Below are 17959 nucleotides of genomic sequence, written 5' to 3'. Positions count from 1 at the left end.
TCCATTGACTGCAGCGACCTAATTGAAAGTGTGAAGTCTCTCTAGTTTGGTAGTAAATAAATTTAAGGCACAATTTCGTCGTTATGTTTCTTAGTCAAAGAAACTGTGTCTTGTGTACCATTTGTACAGAAATCATGGTGGATTGTAAGGGAAACTATGCAACTCTTATCCCTTTCCCCTTTGTGTTACTGGGGTTCCCCAACCTTAGCAAAAACATGGCTAGGTCAGCAGCTTGACATATTATTTGACATGAAATGTGCTCATTTTCATACGCTAATGTGACATATTTTTTGTCTTTGTATCACATGTTTTTGTATTTACTATACCGTGCTTTCCATAGCCATGATAAAATCTTGAAAACATTCAATTTGCACATTATGTCCTCAAAGGTTAATAATCATAAGTGGGGGGGGGGGGGGGGTTCTCATACATATTTTTAAGAGTATCGGTATACATATGTACTGCGGTTTTGATTACCCTCTTTTTTGACTAATGTAGACTTTTGACTCTTGATTTTTTAATCACTCTGTATCAATGTTCGATCCCTACTTTTAATGCATGTATGATCTGAGAATTGATCATAATGTTTTGACAACAGAGTTTCCAAGTTGCCTATTTGCCCAATTTTATCTGAGATTTTTCAATAACATAGTTTCCATGTTGCCAATTTCCAAATGGATTCCGAGACATTTAACTTCTATGTTCTGGCAGAATGTAGACATTTTACCCTTAGTTTCTAGCTCGAATGTAGACTGTTGACCCCTGGCTTTTTAATTATATAGCATTTGTGCTTGTGATTCATTGCAGTCACCTGTACCCATTACCATGTTACCATGTTACCCAGCCAAGTAATACCCCCCCCCCCCTCCTAGGTGTAAAGCTGATCCAGTCAGAATTGCTACAGAAGATTGCTGAATGTACCTAAGATATTTGTATCTTTTTATTAATATTCAATTTTATGAATTCATGACTGCTGTGATTTCAATTGATTAGTTATGATTATAATCAATATATGCCTGCTATGAAATTTCTCAAACTAAAGTGCTGTGACCTTTGTTTAAATTTAAATTTATGGCAACACCAAATACTGTCACTGCATTAATACTGTCAATACTGTCACTGTGACATAATATGAAAAGAAACAGAAATCAATACTTAGATGTCGACAATCACTCAGTACTGTCTGGTACATTTTAAATTATTGCTAAGTCATTCTAGAGCAGCACGCCTAGGTTGGTGGTGAAAAAATCCAAATCTTTTTATTCAATATTTTTCTTTGTACGACCACAGAAATTTGAGTGACAGTGTTGGGTCTAACAGTCACTATGAGTCAGATAACAAGATCTGTACAATATTCTATTATTATAGATATTATCAAAGTATGCATATGCACCACAAACTGCTGAAAGAGAGGACATATTAAAATCCAATATGGCTGCTAAATTGTGAAAATAAAAATTACCTATCCTTAAAATCTTGACAATGTTAGCCCAAATTTCATCATATTTCACAAGGACCAGGTATACACACTGTCATATGTCAACATTTGGAGAGATTTAAATTTGATTTTCAGTCAAATTGATTCTCAAGGTCAAGGTTAATATTCTCCACCTCGTCTTTAAGATGAATCAATCTGTATAACATCTCTCTCTCTCTCTCTCTCTCTCTCTCTCTCTCTCTCTCTCTCTCTCTCTCTCTCTCTCTCTCTCTCTCTCTCTCTCTCTCTCTCTCTCTCTCTCTCTCTCTCTCTCTCTCTCTCTCTCTCTCTCTCTCTCTCTCTCTCTCTCTCTCTCTCTCTCTCTCTCTCTCTCTCTCTCTCTCTCTCTCTCTCTCTCTGTATAGATGTTGACTATTGATCAAGCCATAAAATCCATCAGTGTGACAGGAGGTGATTGGGAAACCCTTTGTTACAAGTAAGTATACTATAATTCTCATGATATGTATTATTGATTTTATTTGAATATGTTTATTTTGCCTCTCAAGATTTTAGCGAACATACTTTTTGACCTGTTGGCTTTACTTTATTTTAGCATGTGAAATGTTTTAACTATATATGCATTTTTATGAATAGGAACATGGCTTGTGTTATTTTTCTCACCTCATTAAATAAATCATGCCTTTATTACATGTACTACCAAACTAGAAAGACGAAGGTGGCATGCTATGTTTTACAGCGTAAACACAACATTACAATTACGAATTTCACTAACAAAATACAGGCAGTGAAAGCACATACACACATACTTTCATGTTATCAGCATCTGTATTTTGTTTTGTGTAATTTGTGAGAAAAAAAATGTTTGTGATAGCAGTAGTGGTAACATTGTGCTGCCTAATTGAAACTCTATAGTCACTCTAGTCTTATACTAAGTTATAGTAAGTTTCTCAGAATTAACTGTATAAAACAGTCTGAGTGATTTATGTCATTTACAACAGATTTTTGAGTAACAGCTTAAAACAATTGAGGAGGGTGCTAATTCGTTTTATTAGTAGGGCAACACTAGAAGTAATTGGATATGAGATCCTTGTCAATCACAGTGTTGTGACTTACTTGAACTCATTTAAAAATGATTGATTGTATGAAATAGACTTTAGTCATAAAACTTGACTTGGTGTTTTCAAGACAACAGGACTAACAACCAGTGATATCCTTATCAGTGGAGATGTATGGTCTCGTATCCTATTACTTCTTATGTTGCCTTGCTCATAAAACACTAAGTATATGACCCCTGGAGTTGAGTGTTGAAGGTGTCTCAAAATGCATTGTATTTTGGTACAAACGTTATTATCAACTAAAAAATGTTCAAATAAGTGTAGAGCCAAAATACAGAAATTAACAGTATTAAGAATATTGTGAGGTAAACATTCATAGACTCTGGGATCATAGTATTATTATTACTAGAAATGAAAATTTCAACTTACAAAGTCAAAATTTCTTTGGAAACAAATCCTTGACAATACTGACAGTGAACATTTTGAATTGCAAAGAATTTTTGACTGTCAGTGGAAATTTTGATTGTAATTATATTTGACAAATGTTGATGTTAGTATGTAAAGCTTTGATGGTTGGTTAAATACTGACATCACAAATGGGTTTAATGAATTTATCTGATAATTAACAGGATTTACTTTTAATCTTAAATTATAAATAATCTTGATTTTTGTAAAACATAGTAATAGTTGAAACCTGAAATCAATAAAGATTATGCAATCCACTCGTTCAAATATCAAAATGATAAAGTTATTACCATGGCAACATATAAATGCCATTAATGATAAAAATGCCCATCTTGAATCTATAAAAGTATGATATTTACTTGCAGTGTATAGGAGAAACTTGCTATTAGACTAGAGTGACTATAGAGGTTCAATTAGGCAGCACAATGTTACCAGTACTGCTATCACAAACATTTTTTTTTTCACAAATAGTTTCACTTATTAATTAAATATTTTTTTCATTACCATGAGTTCTTCTCTATTTCAGCCTGATATGATGGCATGCATGCCATCTTAATGTATCTTTCAAATCACTCATTCATGTTACATGACACATGGTACACCATGTGATGAATGACAGACAAAGTTTGATGAAATTGACTTAAGGTGTAGGTGAGGATAAACCCTGATTATGTTTAACTCATGATGGAGGGACTGTGCCCAAGTCATAGTCATGATGGAGGGACTGTGCCCAAGTCATAGTCATGATGGAGGGACTGTGCCCAAGTCATAGTCATGATGGAGGGACTGTGCCCAAGTCATAGTCATGATGGAGGGACTGTGCCCAAGTCATAGTCATGATGGAGGGACTGTGCCCAAGTCATAGTCATGATGGAGGGACTGTGCCCAAGTCAAAGTCATGATGGAGGGACTGTGCCCAAGTCACAGTCATGATGGAGGGACTGTGCCCAAGTCACAGTCATGATGGAGGGACTGTGCCCAAGTCATAGTCATGATGGAGGGGCTGTGCCCAAGTCATAGTCATGATGGAGGGACTGTGCCCAAGTCATAGTCATGATGGAGGGACTGTGCCCAAGTCATAGTCATGATGGAGGGACTGTACGCAAGTCATAGTCATGATGGAGGGACTGTGGCCAAGTCATAGTCATGATGGAGGGACTGTGCCCAAGTCATAGTCATGATGGAGGGACTGTGCCCAAGTCATAGTCATGATGGAGGGACTGTGCCCAAGTCATAGTCATGATGGAGGGACTGTGCCCAAGTCATAGTCATGATGGAGGGACTGTGCCCAAGTCATAGTCATGATGGAGGGACTGTAGAAAGTTTTGAAGTTATACTTTCATTGACATTGGAGTCCTATTACATTAATTGTAATCATGTTCATTCCATTTGTATTTATATACGTTGCCATGGAAACTAGTCAAAGTAAATGTATGCATATACGATTATATGTTGAATATCAGGTTTGCATTACGCACAATGCCTGGACTTCTAGATGCAGTGTAGATAAATACGCATTGTAAAACTGAATTTTATCAAGCAAGTTCTGTTTTTTCTCAGAGAAGTAGATGTCAGTGTAGATATATAATGATAAAAAGAATGTTTACTTTGAATGCAAACAGTACAATGTCTTGAGTGTAGCTGTGAAATCATAGCAGAAACGGAAAGGTACCAAACATCATACAAGAGGAGATGATTTACTAAGGACACAGGCTTAAATAAACCAGCAATTAAGGCTACCTTTGTGTGCAGATCAGTTTTCATCTGTCTCTTTCGGTAATTGTTTAGCCCAAAGGCATATGTTTTGTATGATGTAAAGAATGACATACAGTATTTAAAATTCTAGCAATCACTTACATGTTATTGTGTGTACATGCAGTGCTACTTACTATTGGGCTATGTATAAGGATTCCTGATTCTTGTGTGAAAAGGAATTGGGTTACATGGAGGGAGGAGATAGCAATGTAGTGGAGGAAATTGGAATGTAGTACTGTTATAGTATGTGTTTACTGTTTGATGTAAAAATGGTGTTGGAAAAACTTTAAAGATTAATTTCTCACAATTCATGGGGGGGGGGGGGGGGGGTTAAATGTACGGCACACATGCCAACTCAAATAAATTGTCTTCATTTTCATGTGGTGATGCTTGGGCACAACTATGGGGGAATTAAGAGAGAACCGGAAAGGAAATTTACCTATAGTGTTTCAGTTTCATATTAATGTTGAACTGATATATGGCAAAAAATTAAATTCTCATATTTATCAAATCTCATTTATTTCTCTTTGTTATGGAAACACAAAAATACTGTTAGGTCCAGAATTTGTTCGGTGGTCTGAGGTGCTGTCGTTACACAGTTAGTTTTAGGATTATACTGAAATCAGACTCCCCTTTGGAAAGTACTAAGTGAGATTTGCACACTTACATTCTAAATGTTTGTTTGTTTACAGGATTGCTGGTAAATGTTGGGCTAGCAGTTTATTAGAACTGTGGTCATTCAATGAGACCATTATCAACAGTCTAACAGAGAGTGACATATTGGATATGGTGAACCAGGAAAATATTACAAGGTAAGGAGATCGAAACATCTCACACGTACTATCACTCTATCTTGAGGCTGTTATCTCTGGTAGGATGGTCTTGCACTAAAATGGCACAATTAGTCAACACTCACACACAGAAGTCAGTTCAAGACTGCATTTAATAATTCAACAGATCAGTTGTAGGTGTCAGGTTGGCTTTAGAACTTGTTTATCAGATGCATTTGTGTGAAAACCCTCTTCACTCTTACTTTCAGTTAGTGTCTATGGAAACAGAGCAATTATCTCATGATGTTTTTAATACAATATGTATATATGTATCATGTTGTTAAGGGTATTGTTCACAATGGCATTGTCTTGTATTAGTTAGCACTGTGGATGTGTTCATAATTGTGTGGTTTGCATTAGTTGTCGATTCTTTCATATTAATACAACATTCTTGTATGTAATTAGCGCCCCCCCCCCCCCATACTATTGCAATGGGTTCTGTCCATCCATCCATCTGTCTGTCTGTCTGTCTGTCACTAACATGCAATATTCAATTTCATTTAAACTTAGCACAAAGCTGATGTATCATATGGGACGTTATATGGACATCAGTTTGTTTAGCGACATATGCAAATTTGACTGAATGGAGTCCATATTGTCACAAGTCATATACAGCAAATCTCAAAGACTATATGATAGACTCCATCCAAGTCTCTCCATATTATCAAGTGCAAGCTGTATTTTAAGTCTTTGACCTTGACTTCAACGTTCAGGATGATTTACCAAAAAATTATTTACTTAAAAGTCAAACACCGCTGGATATTTGGTGGGCGTATTACCATGGGTGTCTAGTTGGAAAATTGTTCAAATCAAAGGGATCTTACCACCAGTGTGTAATTTAGGTAAAAAAAAATGTGATTTTTGGTAAAAAAAACTACTGGGCAGATCAGTCTGAAATTTGGTCGGAACATTCTTAGGGGTGTTATTTAGATTAAGAAATGTTCATGACATGATGATTCCACCAGTGATATGCAAATTAGGGCTAAAATGTGTCTTTTTGGTCAAAAATCTATAATTCCAAAACTAATGAGCAGATTGGGCTATTATTTTAATGGGAATGCATCTAGGGATGTATGGATGAAGAAATATTAAGCATACAATGATTCCATGAGTGATATGCAAATTAGGTGTACAAATGTTCATTTTTGGTCAAAAAATTATATCTCAAAAAGTACTTGGTCACTGAGTCTGAAACTGGGTGACATGCTTCTGAAAGTTATTCTGCAGATTTTCTTCAAAACATTTTGAGAAAATTGGCCCTAGTGACCATGACCACGCCCTTAGGAACACCAAAATGGCAGTATATTTTGGTCAAATATCAACATCATCTGGTAGGCAAATGAGTAAACATTCGAAAAATGTATGCAACCATGACCACGCCCATAGCAAAAGCCAAACGGTCGTGTATTTCACAAAGATAACAACAGGGATTAATAGACAATTGAATAAACATTCAAAAAATGTATGCAAATGTGCCTAGCAACAAGACCACGCCCAAATGATAGCATATATCGTAAAGATAGCAACAAGGTTGGATAGGCAACTGGATAGTCATTCAACAAATGAACACTTCTTGTTAGCATGGACTACCATATGGATAAACATTTTTAAAAACTCTACAGTTGTCTTACAACACCATTGGCGGTATTTTTTTAATGACATTAGCAGTTTGTCCTTTATTATCAAACCGAACTGATGCATCATTATACGCTGCGATTTCTTGTAGTGAACCAAAATTCCTTGCAACCCCTAGTAATATGTGGTATATACTTACAAGACAACTTACTCTTTGTAATTATGAAAACCTAATAAAATATTGTCATTTAGATTTACCAAATGCCACAGTCATATCTGTGATGTATGTAAAAAGAAACCATAAAGTGTCTATCACAAGATCTGATTCACCACAATTATATTCATTTTAATACTGTGTGGGATTTCTTTCTCTACATACATTGTATTGTCAGTGAGTGAGAAGCAGAGCTGTGCACATACATTTCTGATTGTGAGCTCCATGAAAGAAAATAATAACATATTTAGTAATAATTAATCAACGTGCAACTCAAGATAGAAGACTTAAATGATCTAGCTACTCATAACTTTTTTTGCAGTCCTGTATATTATATACCCATGGATTTGATAGTTGGCATAGCGATATTATAACCACAGTTAACTCTTGATTCTTTTTCATTGCAGTCCTGTATATTATACACCCATAGACATCAACAGTTGGCTTGGTGATATCACATATAGCAGTACTGGTAGCATTATTTCAGCTCAAGCTACTGGCATGAATTACTTTCTAAAAGACAACAGGGTATACAATCCAGAAACTGGCGATGATGTAAGATATACAATTTCAAAAAAGAAAATTATGTTTTTTTTCACATTTTGTTGTTTCATGTATTCGGTCCTCTACTTCAGAATGTACCATCACCAAAGTCGATCAGTTCCCTTTGAATGTTTTACTAAAATATTCAACAAATCTGCATTTACTGAAACCTTCCCAGAAAGTCTGTCGGTATTATGAATAAACATAAAACCTCAAATAGTGTATTAAAAGATTTAGTCTAATTCAGATACAGATTTTAAGAGTTCCAATTTTTTTTCTAAAAATCTTTTGAATAAAAGTATTGTCTAACGATGATGCTTTGTTGTCCTGTTTACATGTTTATTGTTTATTTTCCTTTTCAGGATGACTTGGTGGCTAATGCCTGGGAGGATGAATGTGCGGATTTGGCTTTAGCAGGACATAAAGATATTTCATCAGTATATGTGTTCACTATTTTTAGGTCAGTGTAACTTGTCATAGAGACACAATCCTCAAAGAGCTCATTTTCTTGAAATGATTGTAATAAACATATTAATTTTGTTGCATAAACATAAGGTAACAAGATAAGCACATTTGTTTTAATATGTAATTTCTTTTGTTTATTTTTTTTCTGTAAAGTTTTCGTGAGGAGTCTGGTAAAAGTATACAAGGTGATATCACTTTCTTATCTGCTGGATATATGTTAATTATTGTTTATATTGCTATAATGCTAGGCAAGTTCACCATGATAGAACACAAGGTAAGTGTTAGATTCACTTTGTAGAATTTCACATGTAAGTGCATGAAGTCTACATGCTTATATCCATTTACTTTTGAATCTGAAGATCTCTTCCAACATCTAGGGAAATCCATTTCTTTACAACAACATTCTTGTGTTGAATTTTTAAATTACTACCAAGAGATGTATTTGAATCCATTTAATGCAATGAGTGTGCTAAATATAAACCAATGACGTTGTCATGGCCACGCAAACTGGAAGATATATAGGTTGGACTTAATTGAAAATGAGTCAATTACTAATGCCTGTTAATGTCTGATGGATTACTACTGACATTATGTGTTAAACTTCTTTGCATGATGTCTAGCTAGATTTCCATCTAAACAAATCAAGTTTCCCCAGTTGTTGGAAATGATGGCTGTGGAATGAAGATTTAGTTGATAATTTATGAATTTACAGTCATAAAAATAATGATCAGTTTCTACAGTATCAAATGACTGTAATTTAGACATTAAAGGAGTACAAGATTTGTCAAATTATCAAATTTATTCTGTGTTTATTTTCTCTCCATTCCACAGTTTTACATTGCAGTGGGAGGTGTAATTGTCATTGGTTTATCTATACTTGTAGCCATAGGTTTCTCCTCAGCCTGTGGTTTTTTCTATGGTCCTGTCCATACCGTCTTACCATTTCTACTGCTTGGTAAGTTTTTATCTTTTATTATCTTCTATGTGATGCATTAAAATATTTTCTCACAGTAAGTTATAGTTTTGAAGATATATTATGAATCCCAGTATTGACTTTCAAATTCCAGGATGATTAAAGATAGGTTACACACCTTAATTTGACAACTCTGTTGCACTTTTGGGTGTTAATGAATCAACAACACAACAAGACTACATTTATCCCATCGAACCCTAGTCTTGAGTTTCTGGTCAATATACATTACTACTGTGTAGCACCCTAACTAAAACAAGGGCCCAATACTTTTTGTCGTAGCAATCTTTTCTATACACCCAAGTTCAACCATTGTTTATTTTTATATCAGTTTTGTGGCAGGCATTTACATTTCCCTTTGAAGGACTCAATAAAATTTTACCTTATCTTATCATACATAAATGGTGTGAGTATGGTGTCACTCACTATATTCATCGAGCTATAGTGTCTTGTATGGGAGTTGTTGTGACCTTGATATTGACATGTGAAATAATGTGAAAACCATCATGCAAAAATGTTATACTTTCCTGAAATCTCACTTGAAACTCAAAGTAACACATGCAGTTCAACTTGGCACTCCCTGTTGTCACCTTTTTAAGTTGATCAATGTGGACTTTAATTAAGAGTTGTCATATCAGTTATTATCGCAAGCTTTGTCAGTCAACACAACTGATCAAAATCAACAGTAATGAATCCAGCTGCTGAGTGAATAGTGTCAGAATAGCTGCTATTCACCTGTTATTGGCCGAGTGGCTGGGTGAAAAGTGGCTTTAAAGCTACTATTTGCCACTTGGTGAATAGCCTTTGCATTTGAATAATAGTATCGATGGATCGGTAAGTGTTGGTACATGTATTTCATCAAGATTTGAACAGAAGTGATCATTTATTGAAATCAAATAATATTATATTGTATTCTATGAAGAAAATATCATCTAACTCGAATTTTACTTACACGTCGCATATAAGTATTGGTGTGGATGACATGTTTGTTACTGTACAAGTATAGAATATCCTAACTATCACATTGTCTCATATATATATAGGTATTGGTGTGGATGACATGTTTGTTACTGTACAAGTATAGAATAACCTAACTATCACATTGTCTCATATATATATAGGTATTGGTGTGGATGACATGTTTGTTATTGTACAAGCATGGAATAACCTAACTATCACATTGTCTCATCATACATTTGTATATATAGGTATTGGTGTGGATGACATGTTTGTTATTGTACAAGAATGGAATAACCTATCACATTGTCTCATGTATATATAGGTATTGGTGTGGATGACATGTTTGTTATTGTACAAGCATGGAATAACCTATCACAACAGAAAAGGAAATATGAGCTGCATGAGAGAGTAGGGGAGGCACTTAGACATGCAGTGAGTATTGGTCAACTAGCTTTCTGTGCCAATGTACACTCTAAACCAATTTGATGTACCACTGATGAGTCACACATAATCTCTTGTTACCCACCAAACTTTAAAGTTCCCTATCTCTCACTGTGTGATGACTCACATGAAAACCTAGTATTTATCATTTTGACCAATAACAACAAATGTTGTCTTTCATTAACGGGCACACTGCTCTGTACTTAGCCAATATGATATCTCTAAATTATTGTTATGAGAGTCTGCATTCTAATTATGCATTTCATCTGTTACAGTACCCTAAAGTTTCTATTGCAGGAATAGTTTTACTCATAAAGTAATCATTTTCAGCAAATTGTGTTCAGTTTTGGATATCAGTGTTATGTATCAATAGATAGTTGGGAAATAAGTGAAATTGTGAAATCAATTACTTGAGACATGCAGCATATTATACACATCAGCATGTGTGACAGCATAATACATTTAATAATAATAATAATAATAATAATAATAATAATAATAATAATAATAATAATTTATTGTTTAAAGACCACTACACAAACATGTCTCAGCGGTCTGAACATTACAAAATGAGAAAGACTAGCAAAAGAGCAACAACAATAAAAATCTAGCATGTAGATAGATGCATAGATCGAATCACAAACTAGCAGTGACTTCCATCTTTATCAGGAAGAAATGAATTTGACCAGTGTTGAACAATAAATACAATAACTGGTAGAGAGGGCAAATTGAATAATTATGCAAATTGAGTCAATGTATGCAAGTTGATTGATAAATATGCAAGTCATTAAATATGCAAGTCGAGTCATTAAATATGAAAATTAAGTCAAATATGCAAATCGAGTCATTAAATATACAAGTTGAGTCAAACATGCAAGATGAGTCATTAAACATGCAAAGTTGAGTCTATAAATATGCAAGTTAACACTGCAGCGGTAATTCAGACTGGAATTCAAGAATGTTTCCACATTATCTAGCCATCAGGGCTTGTTATTTTGCTTGATTGGAATTCTAGAAAACTACTTTGGAGAAATTATTCTTTTCCTTAATTTCAAAAATTCCAACATTTTTACTTTTCTGTCTCTTTTTCACAGGGTGTATCAATAACAGTAACCTCCATCACAGATTTTGTGGCCTTTGGTATTGGTGCTACAACCATCCTACCTGCCCTCCGTTCATTCTGTGTTTACTGTGCCATTGGTATCTTTTTCCTCTTCTTCTTCTGTGTCACGTTCTTCACCGCATGTCTGACAATTGACCAGAAGCGCATTGACAACAAGAGAAATGCATGCTGCTGCTGTTATCAACATGGACCTGATTATCAACAGTGCTGCAATAGAACGGATATAATGCAGGAATTCTTTAGACATGTTTACAGCAACTTTTTAATGAAACTACCAGTGAAGGTATTTTACTTAATGGTTTTTATACAAAAAACAATGAACAATAACAACTTTTAAATGGCTGAGATTCAAGTTTGCAATTAACTTTTGACCCAAATTATAATTTGACAGTTTGTAAACATAAGACTTTAAGCCTTTGCAGAACTGTAGAAATATTGGACCAAAAACAAAAAATTGATCCTATCTAATCATTTTGGCTGTACTGCAGAGTATAAGATTAAGTTGACATAAATGCAAGAATTTGGGATGGAGTCCCTGACTTTCAACCATAAATCTATAATAATACTTATAACATATTCCATTTCACATCTGAAATTAAAATTGATATTTTTTCATGTTCTTTCCTCAGATTATAGTGGTCATTGCATCACTGGCTCTGGTTGGAGTCAATATATGGGGTACAATAAACTTGAAACAAGAGTTTCAGTTTGAATGGTTTCTACCAGAGGATTCCTATGTTGTAGAATATCTAGATGCCAGTGATCAGGTACTGTGCAAGTAAACAAAAACTAGCTTGAAGAAAGTTGTACTCTTATAGCAAGACCTAGATCTGCACTTGGAGGGTTGCCGAACGAAAGCTGAGAATGAAAGTACCTCTGATGCATTCGACAGTGCCTTTGGCACTATGTGATTATCACTTATAAATTAGCATAATTGCCCAATTGTCTAGCAACGAGATGAATACAACAGTGAATCCAACCAACTGTACAATAGATACTTATTTGTATTCAAGTTGGCGAGTGAATGCTAGAGTTATGTTTAGGATAGGGATAGGAATTGGTTTAGGGCCCGAGGGTAAATCTGATTTGTACATTTATGTCTGAAATGAGTTGAAACTTGTACACCAACAATTCAGAAGAAAGTGTGTTTCAACTATCTTGTTTCCGAGAGGTTTAAGTAAGAATGCTGAAATGCTAGATTTTATACTATCTAATTTGTAAGAAATAAATTATTCAAAAAAATTATTGTATCCAAGATTACAAGTAAAGAAGAACAACAAGTGATTGACAATAGAATATGTGTATGTTAATTGGATCTAACCAAAACCATTATCACTATCTTAATCTTAATCCCTTAGCATGTTAACAAATAATAGCCAGTGTGTACTGTATTTTCAGACCATTGGCCAAAAAAACCACAAATGTCAAAAATGCTATTTTTAGTTCTCTTTTTAAAAATACCAGCGAAATAGAACTTTTCAGACACACAGACATACTCATGGATCAAATTTCACATACAAATAAAGAAAATTATAGAATTGATTCATGATTTTATTGTAATTTTCTTTTTTTTCTAAAAAATGTTCAAATGAACACTTGAAGTGGGGATGTTATTCTCTGATAAACATCATGTTGTCCATAACTAGATGTGTGTTTTGTTTACAGTATTTCCCATCAGACGGTTTCACAGGAGATGTTTATCTTCGAGATGTTGACTATTACACAGAGTATGACAAGATAGATGATTTATATGATGAACTAGAAAACAATGACTATATACTGACTGTTGATAGTTGGTTTGAAGATTTCAGGGTATGGATGAAGAACAACAAGGATAGTGATCCTAATATGGGACCTGGTAAGTAAGGATATTAATCATGAGAACTAGGTCATATTATGCACTTATTACCTGGCTATGAAGGCAGTAGTAGATTGTCTATTACCATCAGGGCTGTTATGCAACAACTGTTTTCTTAGGGAAATAGTTGCTACATAACAGCACTAGTGCCTGAATAAGGACAAGTGATTTATAACACATCACATTTTTATAACACATCACATTCTCGGGCACATATTCTTTCTATAGGCAAAACAAATCCTTAATAAGACTTCCATGCTACATGAATAGTGCCCTTGGAAAAATGGAATACGAATAGTGTCACTATATGCAAATCAGGGTCACCATTGGTCAATATCATGTGATATGATCTGAGACAATTGCTAAACACAAAGTATTTTATAAAAACTAAATATACACCAGTGTTCTGTCTTCTGTGAAGTTCAATGTCCATATTCAGAAATGAAGAATATGTTGTCTCATCGGTTAGTTCTGAAAAATATTGTAGGTTCTTCCTCGGAGTCATGAATATTCATGATGTTCTCCTACATATACGGTACATGTTTGGTGACTCCCAATGTGCATTCAATGCCTATTGCAAGGACTGACTGAAACAGATCAAATAGTAGGTTTTTATTGGCAACCATATGTAATATGTGATGTAAATATTAAAATCATGAAATGACTACTCAGAATTCATAGCTTGCAAAAATACCTTTATTTCCTGAAGCTTTTAACATGAACTGCAACTTGGAAATGAACTGGTTAAACTGTTGATGTTACTTTATTTCAAAAGGACCAGAAGCAATCTTACATATGCAAAGTTTGGAGACATTTTGAGAACATTGATTTTCAGTGAAATTTTTCCCAATTGTTCTCCCTTAAAATGGAGAGGTCATTGACTTTAGAAGGTGTCAAATGGGGTTCTGTGTACAAACACTGATAGGTGTTTTATTTTTACAGATAATATACCAACTACAGAGACTGTCTTTTATACTTGGGCTGTAGAGTTTTTATCACAGACAAATGAAGGTAGAAGACATTCAGATGATGTCAAAATGTCAGGGGGAAATATCACTGTAAGTAAAATATTGTCATTTGTTTTTTGTGCTGAAGTCAGCAGATTGTTGTGTTAATGTTTGATGTATTATGCTAGATTTTGATAGTACTATGTTATGTTTAGTTTTGCTTGTTATTGATTTATGATTATACAAATATGATTTTCTACCTCTCCAGTCAGAATTTAGTACAAAAACTACTTGAATCTACTACTAGTTTTGCATGATGAGTGAACTTTTTTAAGAAGTTTGAATTAAATTGAATGTCCAGGGCTGATGATTAAGGAAATATAACTGTATACTTTTACACTTGGTACGGATGTTATAAACAATTGTGGCAACAAGGGAAAATGTTTCTTGATGTTACGAGTTATATTTTCTATAATTTATAATTTATGTCTTAATATTAGAGATTTGTTTGATATAGTATTCCAGGTTAAATTTCCAGTTTATTACTTTGGGAGATTCATCAGAGAAGATTGCTGCCAAAGAAAGCCTTTATAAGCTTATTGATGATATTGGGTTTTCATCAGATGAAGCTGCATTTGCGTACGCTGATGTCTTTCCTAATTGGGATGCTGATAAGGTATAAACATTTTACCACGAGTCAAAATCATTTCCTGTACAGTAACAAACTTTTTATATATTTCTTCAGTTTTTTACACATTATTGAGTTACAAACATTGACTTAGGTCTGTGGTGTACATGGTAAAAAAACATAATAAAGTTGACTTATTCATTAAAATGCCAAAATAATTTTTCATCCATATGCCCACTTGAAACAATAATTTTTTAAACACATCAAGTGCCTGTAATAATTAAATAATTATGTTTAATTTTGTTTTCATGTTTTGATATAACAGGTAATTAAGGAGGAATTATACCGTAATTTAGGTCTAGCTATGGCTGCTGTCTTCTTGGTGACTTTGATATTAATTGCCAATCTGTGGACTGCACTACTGGTATTCCTATGTGTCATTGTTTCATTGGTAAGTAAGAATCATAGTGATTGGTTGGAGTTCAAAGGTCATTAGTCACATGATAATACAAACAATGAATATTCATGTTTATTAACCATTACTATTCTCTGGGCAATGAGTCATGTACAAGCCAACATTAGAATAGACCATACAAAGAAAGGTCATGTTGTTCAGCCTTGTCATCTTTCTCAAATCATGTGAAGACTAAGCTGATGTTTTCAATAGCATGTATGACAATTGTTTTATCTTGATATACATGTAAACTTATAATCATTAGAAATGGTGTCAAAGAGGATTTTAGCCAAACGAGCTCATGTAACTTTTATGAGAATAATTAAGATTTGTATGGTCAGATAGATGTCAGTTCTTGTTACCTGAAAAAGAATTTTACCACCTATGCATATGATATAAAGATTAAACTATTATGTAATTTCTTGGTTGACAACTTGATTTTGGCTCCACATACTACAAATGCATTACTTTTATAGGCACAAATGAAAATAAGTCGGCCATATTGCCCTATTTTGACTCTGTAGCATGAGGTAGAATTCTACAATAGATAATATACAGGTGTTCATCTTTTTTTTAATGACGTAATCTTCCATTATAACAATAACCCAGTGGAAATACTACCAAAACATTCTGAGTACCCCTCCTGTAACATGGATGAACATCAAATGCATTTATTTTACTGTGTAGGAAACTATTCATTTTTAAAGGTGAAAATGAAATGTTTTGAAAGATATGTGTTCAGAACAATATTTTCAAATTCTAAAATTGTGATTGAATTTTGATTGGTAGGTGGACGTAGTGGGAATGATGTATTTCTGGGGATTAACTATAGATACAGTGACAACCATTAATCTAATCCTGGCTGTTGGATTAACAGTGGATTATTCAGCTCATATTGGACACACTTTTATGACAATAGTTGGTGACAGAAACCGTAAGTCTTTCTTGTGCAATCTGTTATTTCAAGCCAAATGTCCAAATGTGATAGCAATAAGACATAAATCATGTGTTAGTAAATTTGAATTTTACTCAAGTTAGTATTTTGTAATGTGTATTTGTATGTGTGTGCATACATGTATGCCATGTATTTATGCACATACGTATGTACATAACATGTACGCATGCATGCACACTTATATTCATTCATGTACGTGTGCGGCATGTGTGCGCGTATGTATTTATGCACATACGTACATACATAACATGCACGCATGCATGCACACTTATATTCATGCATGTATGTATGTATGTATGTATGTGTATGTATGTGTAAGTATGTATGTATGTATGTATGTGTGTGTGTGTATGTATGTATGTATGTATGTATGTATGTATGTATGTATGTATGTATGTATGTGTGTGTATGTATGTGTGTGTGTATGTGTGTGTGTGTATGTATGTATGTATGTATGTATGTATGTATGTATGTAAACTATGTATGTATGTTAATATGCATAATGATTTTCATTTGAATCATTTATTAGATGATTTCTTGTACATTCAGCCATAATATCATTTGATGTAATTGTTCTCACATTACAGGTCGTGCTAAATATACATTAGGTGAGATAGGACCTGCAGTGTTCAATGGTGGAGTTAGTACATTCTTAGCCTTTGTACTTCTTATAGCATCCAACTCTTATATATTCAAAACTTTCTTCAAGGTGAGTATAAAGTACTGTGAGATTTTATTTATGTATTCTTTGGTTGTTGGGTACATCAAGCTATAAAATACAGCCCATTTCAAGGTATCATTCACTGGCTTTGTGTGATACAACCATGCATACACAACTTACACCAAAAAGAAAATGCATATAGTACACTTTCAATTAACAAGATTAAATTATACAGTTTCTTGCAACAGTTTGTCTGAATGAAATGAACTAAGTGCCACCATGCAGATATCAAATGTTGATGTCAAAACATTTAATGCATGTGTGTCTAGTTGTTGTATGTTTAAAATGCTTTATTTCATAATAGACCAAATGTAGTAAGAAGTTGCCATCTTGCTGTCTTACTATCCTTAGTGTACAAGATACAGTTTCTTATTGGTTTCTGTGTGGTTGTATAATGGAGTTTAATAGTAAACAGTAACTTGAAACAGGCGGTACACATTTTCAAACTACATGTAGGCAGTAACTGACATCTTAAACATTAATGAAAAGTTTAATCCATGTGCACCAGATTAATTATAACCTTCACAACACTTTACATACAACTGTGAATTTTCATTTTTTC

General features: G+C 33.9%; 1 protein-coding gene across 1 annotated transcript in view; it reads left to right on the top strand.

Moving 5' to 3' along the window:
- LOC144436596 (patched domain-containing protein 3-like) overlaps positions 1-17959 on the top strand; it is a 28622-nt gene that overhangs the window by 3125 nt on the left and 7538 nt on the right. The window contains exons 3-17 of the mRNA XM_078125418.1: positions 1843-1913; positions 5406-5525; positions 7740-7887; positions 8238-8335; positions 8494-8614; positions 9172-9295; positions 10593-10702; positions 11806-12117; positions 12464-12601; positions 13500-13692; positions 14635-14750; positions 15157-15315; positions 15593-15718; positions 16511-16655; positions 17264-17385. Of these exons, the coding sequence (XP_077981544.1) occupies positions 1843-1913; positions 5406-5525; positions 7740-7887; positions 8238-8335; positions 8494-8614; positions 9172-9295; positions 10593-10702; positions 11806-12117; positions 12464-12601; positions 13500-13692; positions 14635-14750; positions 15157-15315; positions 15593-15718; positions 16511-16655; positions 17264-17385 (2103 nt within the window). The remainder of the gene's footprint in view (positions 1-1842; positions 1914-5405; positions 5526-7739; positions 7888-8237; positions 8336-8493; positions 8615-9171; positions 9296-10592; positions 10703-11805; positions 12118-12463; positions 12602-13499; positions 13693-14634; positions 14751-15156; positions 15316-15592; positions 15719-16510; positions 16656-17263; positions 17386-17959) is intronic.

The sequence above is a fragment of the Glandiceps talaboti genome, chromosome 6 (assembly GCF_964340395.1).
Source record: "Glandiceps talaboti chromosome 6, keGlaTala1.1, whole genome shotgun sequence".
NCBI lineage: Eukaryota > Metazoa > Hemichordata > Enteropneusta > Spengelidae > Glandiceps > Glandiceps talaboti.
Note: the sequence above shows the minus strand (reverse complement) of the source record. Positions and strands in the feature narration are given on the sequence as shown.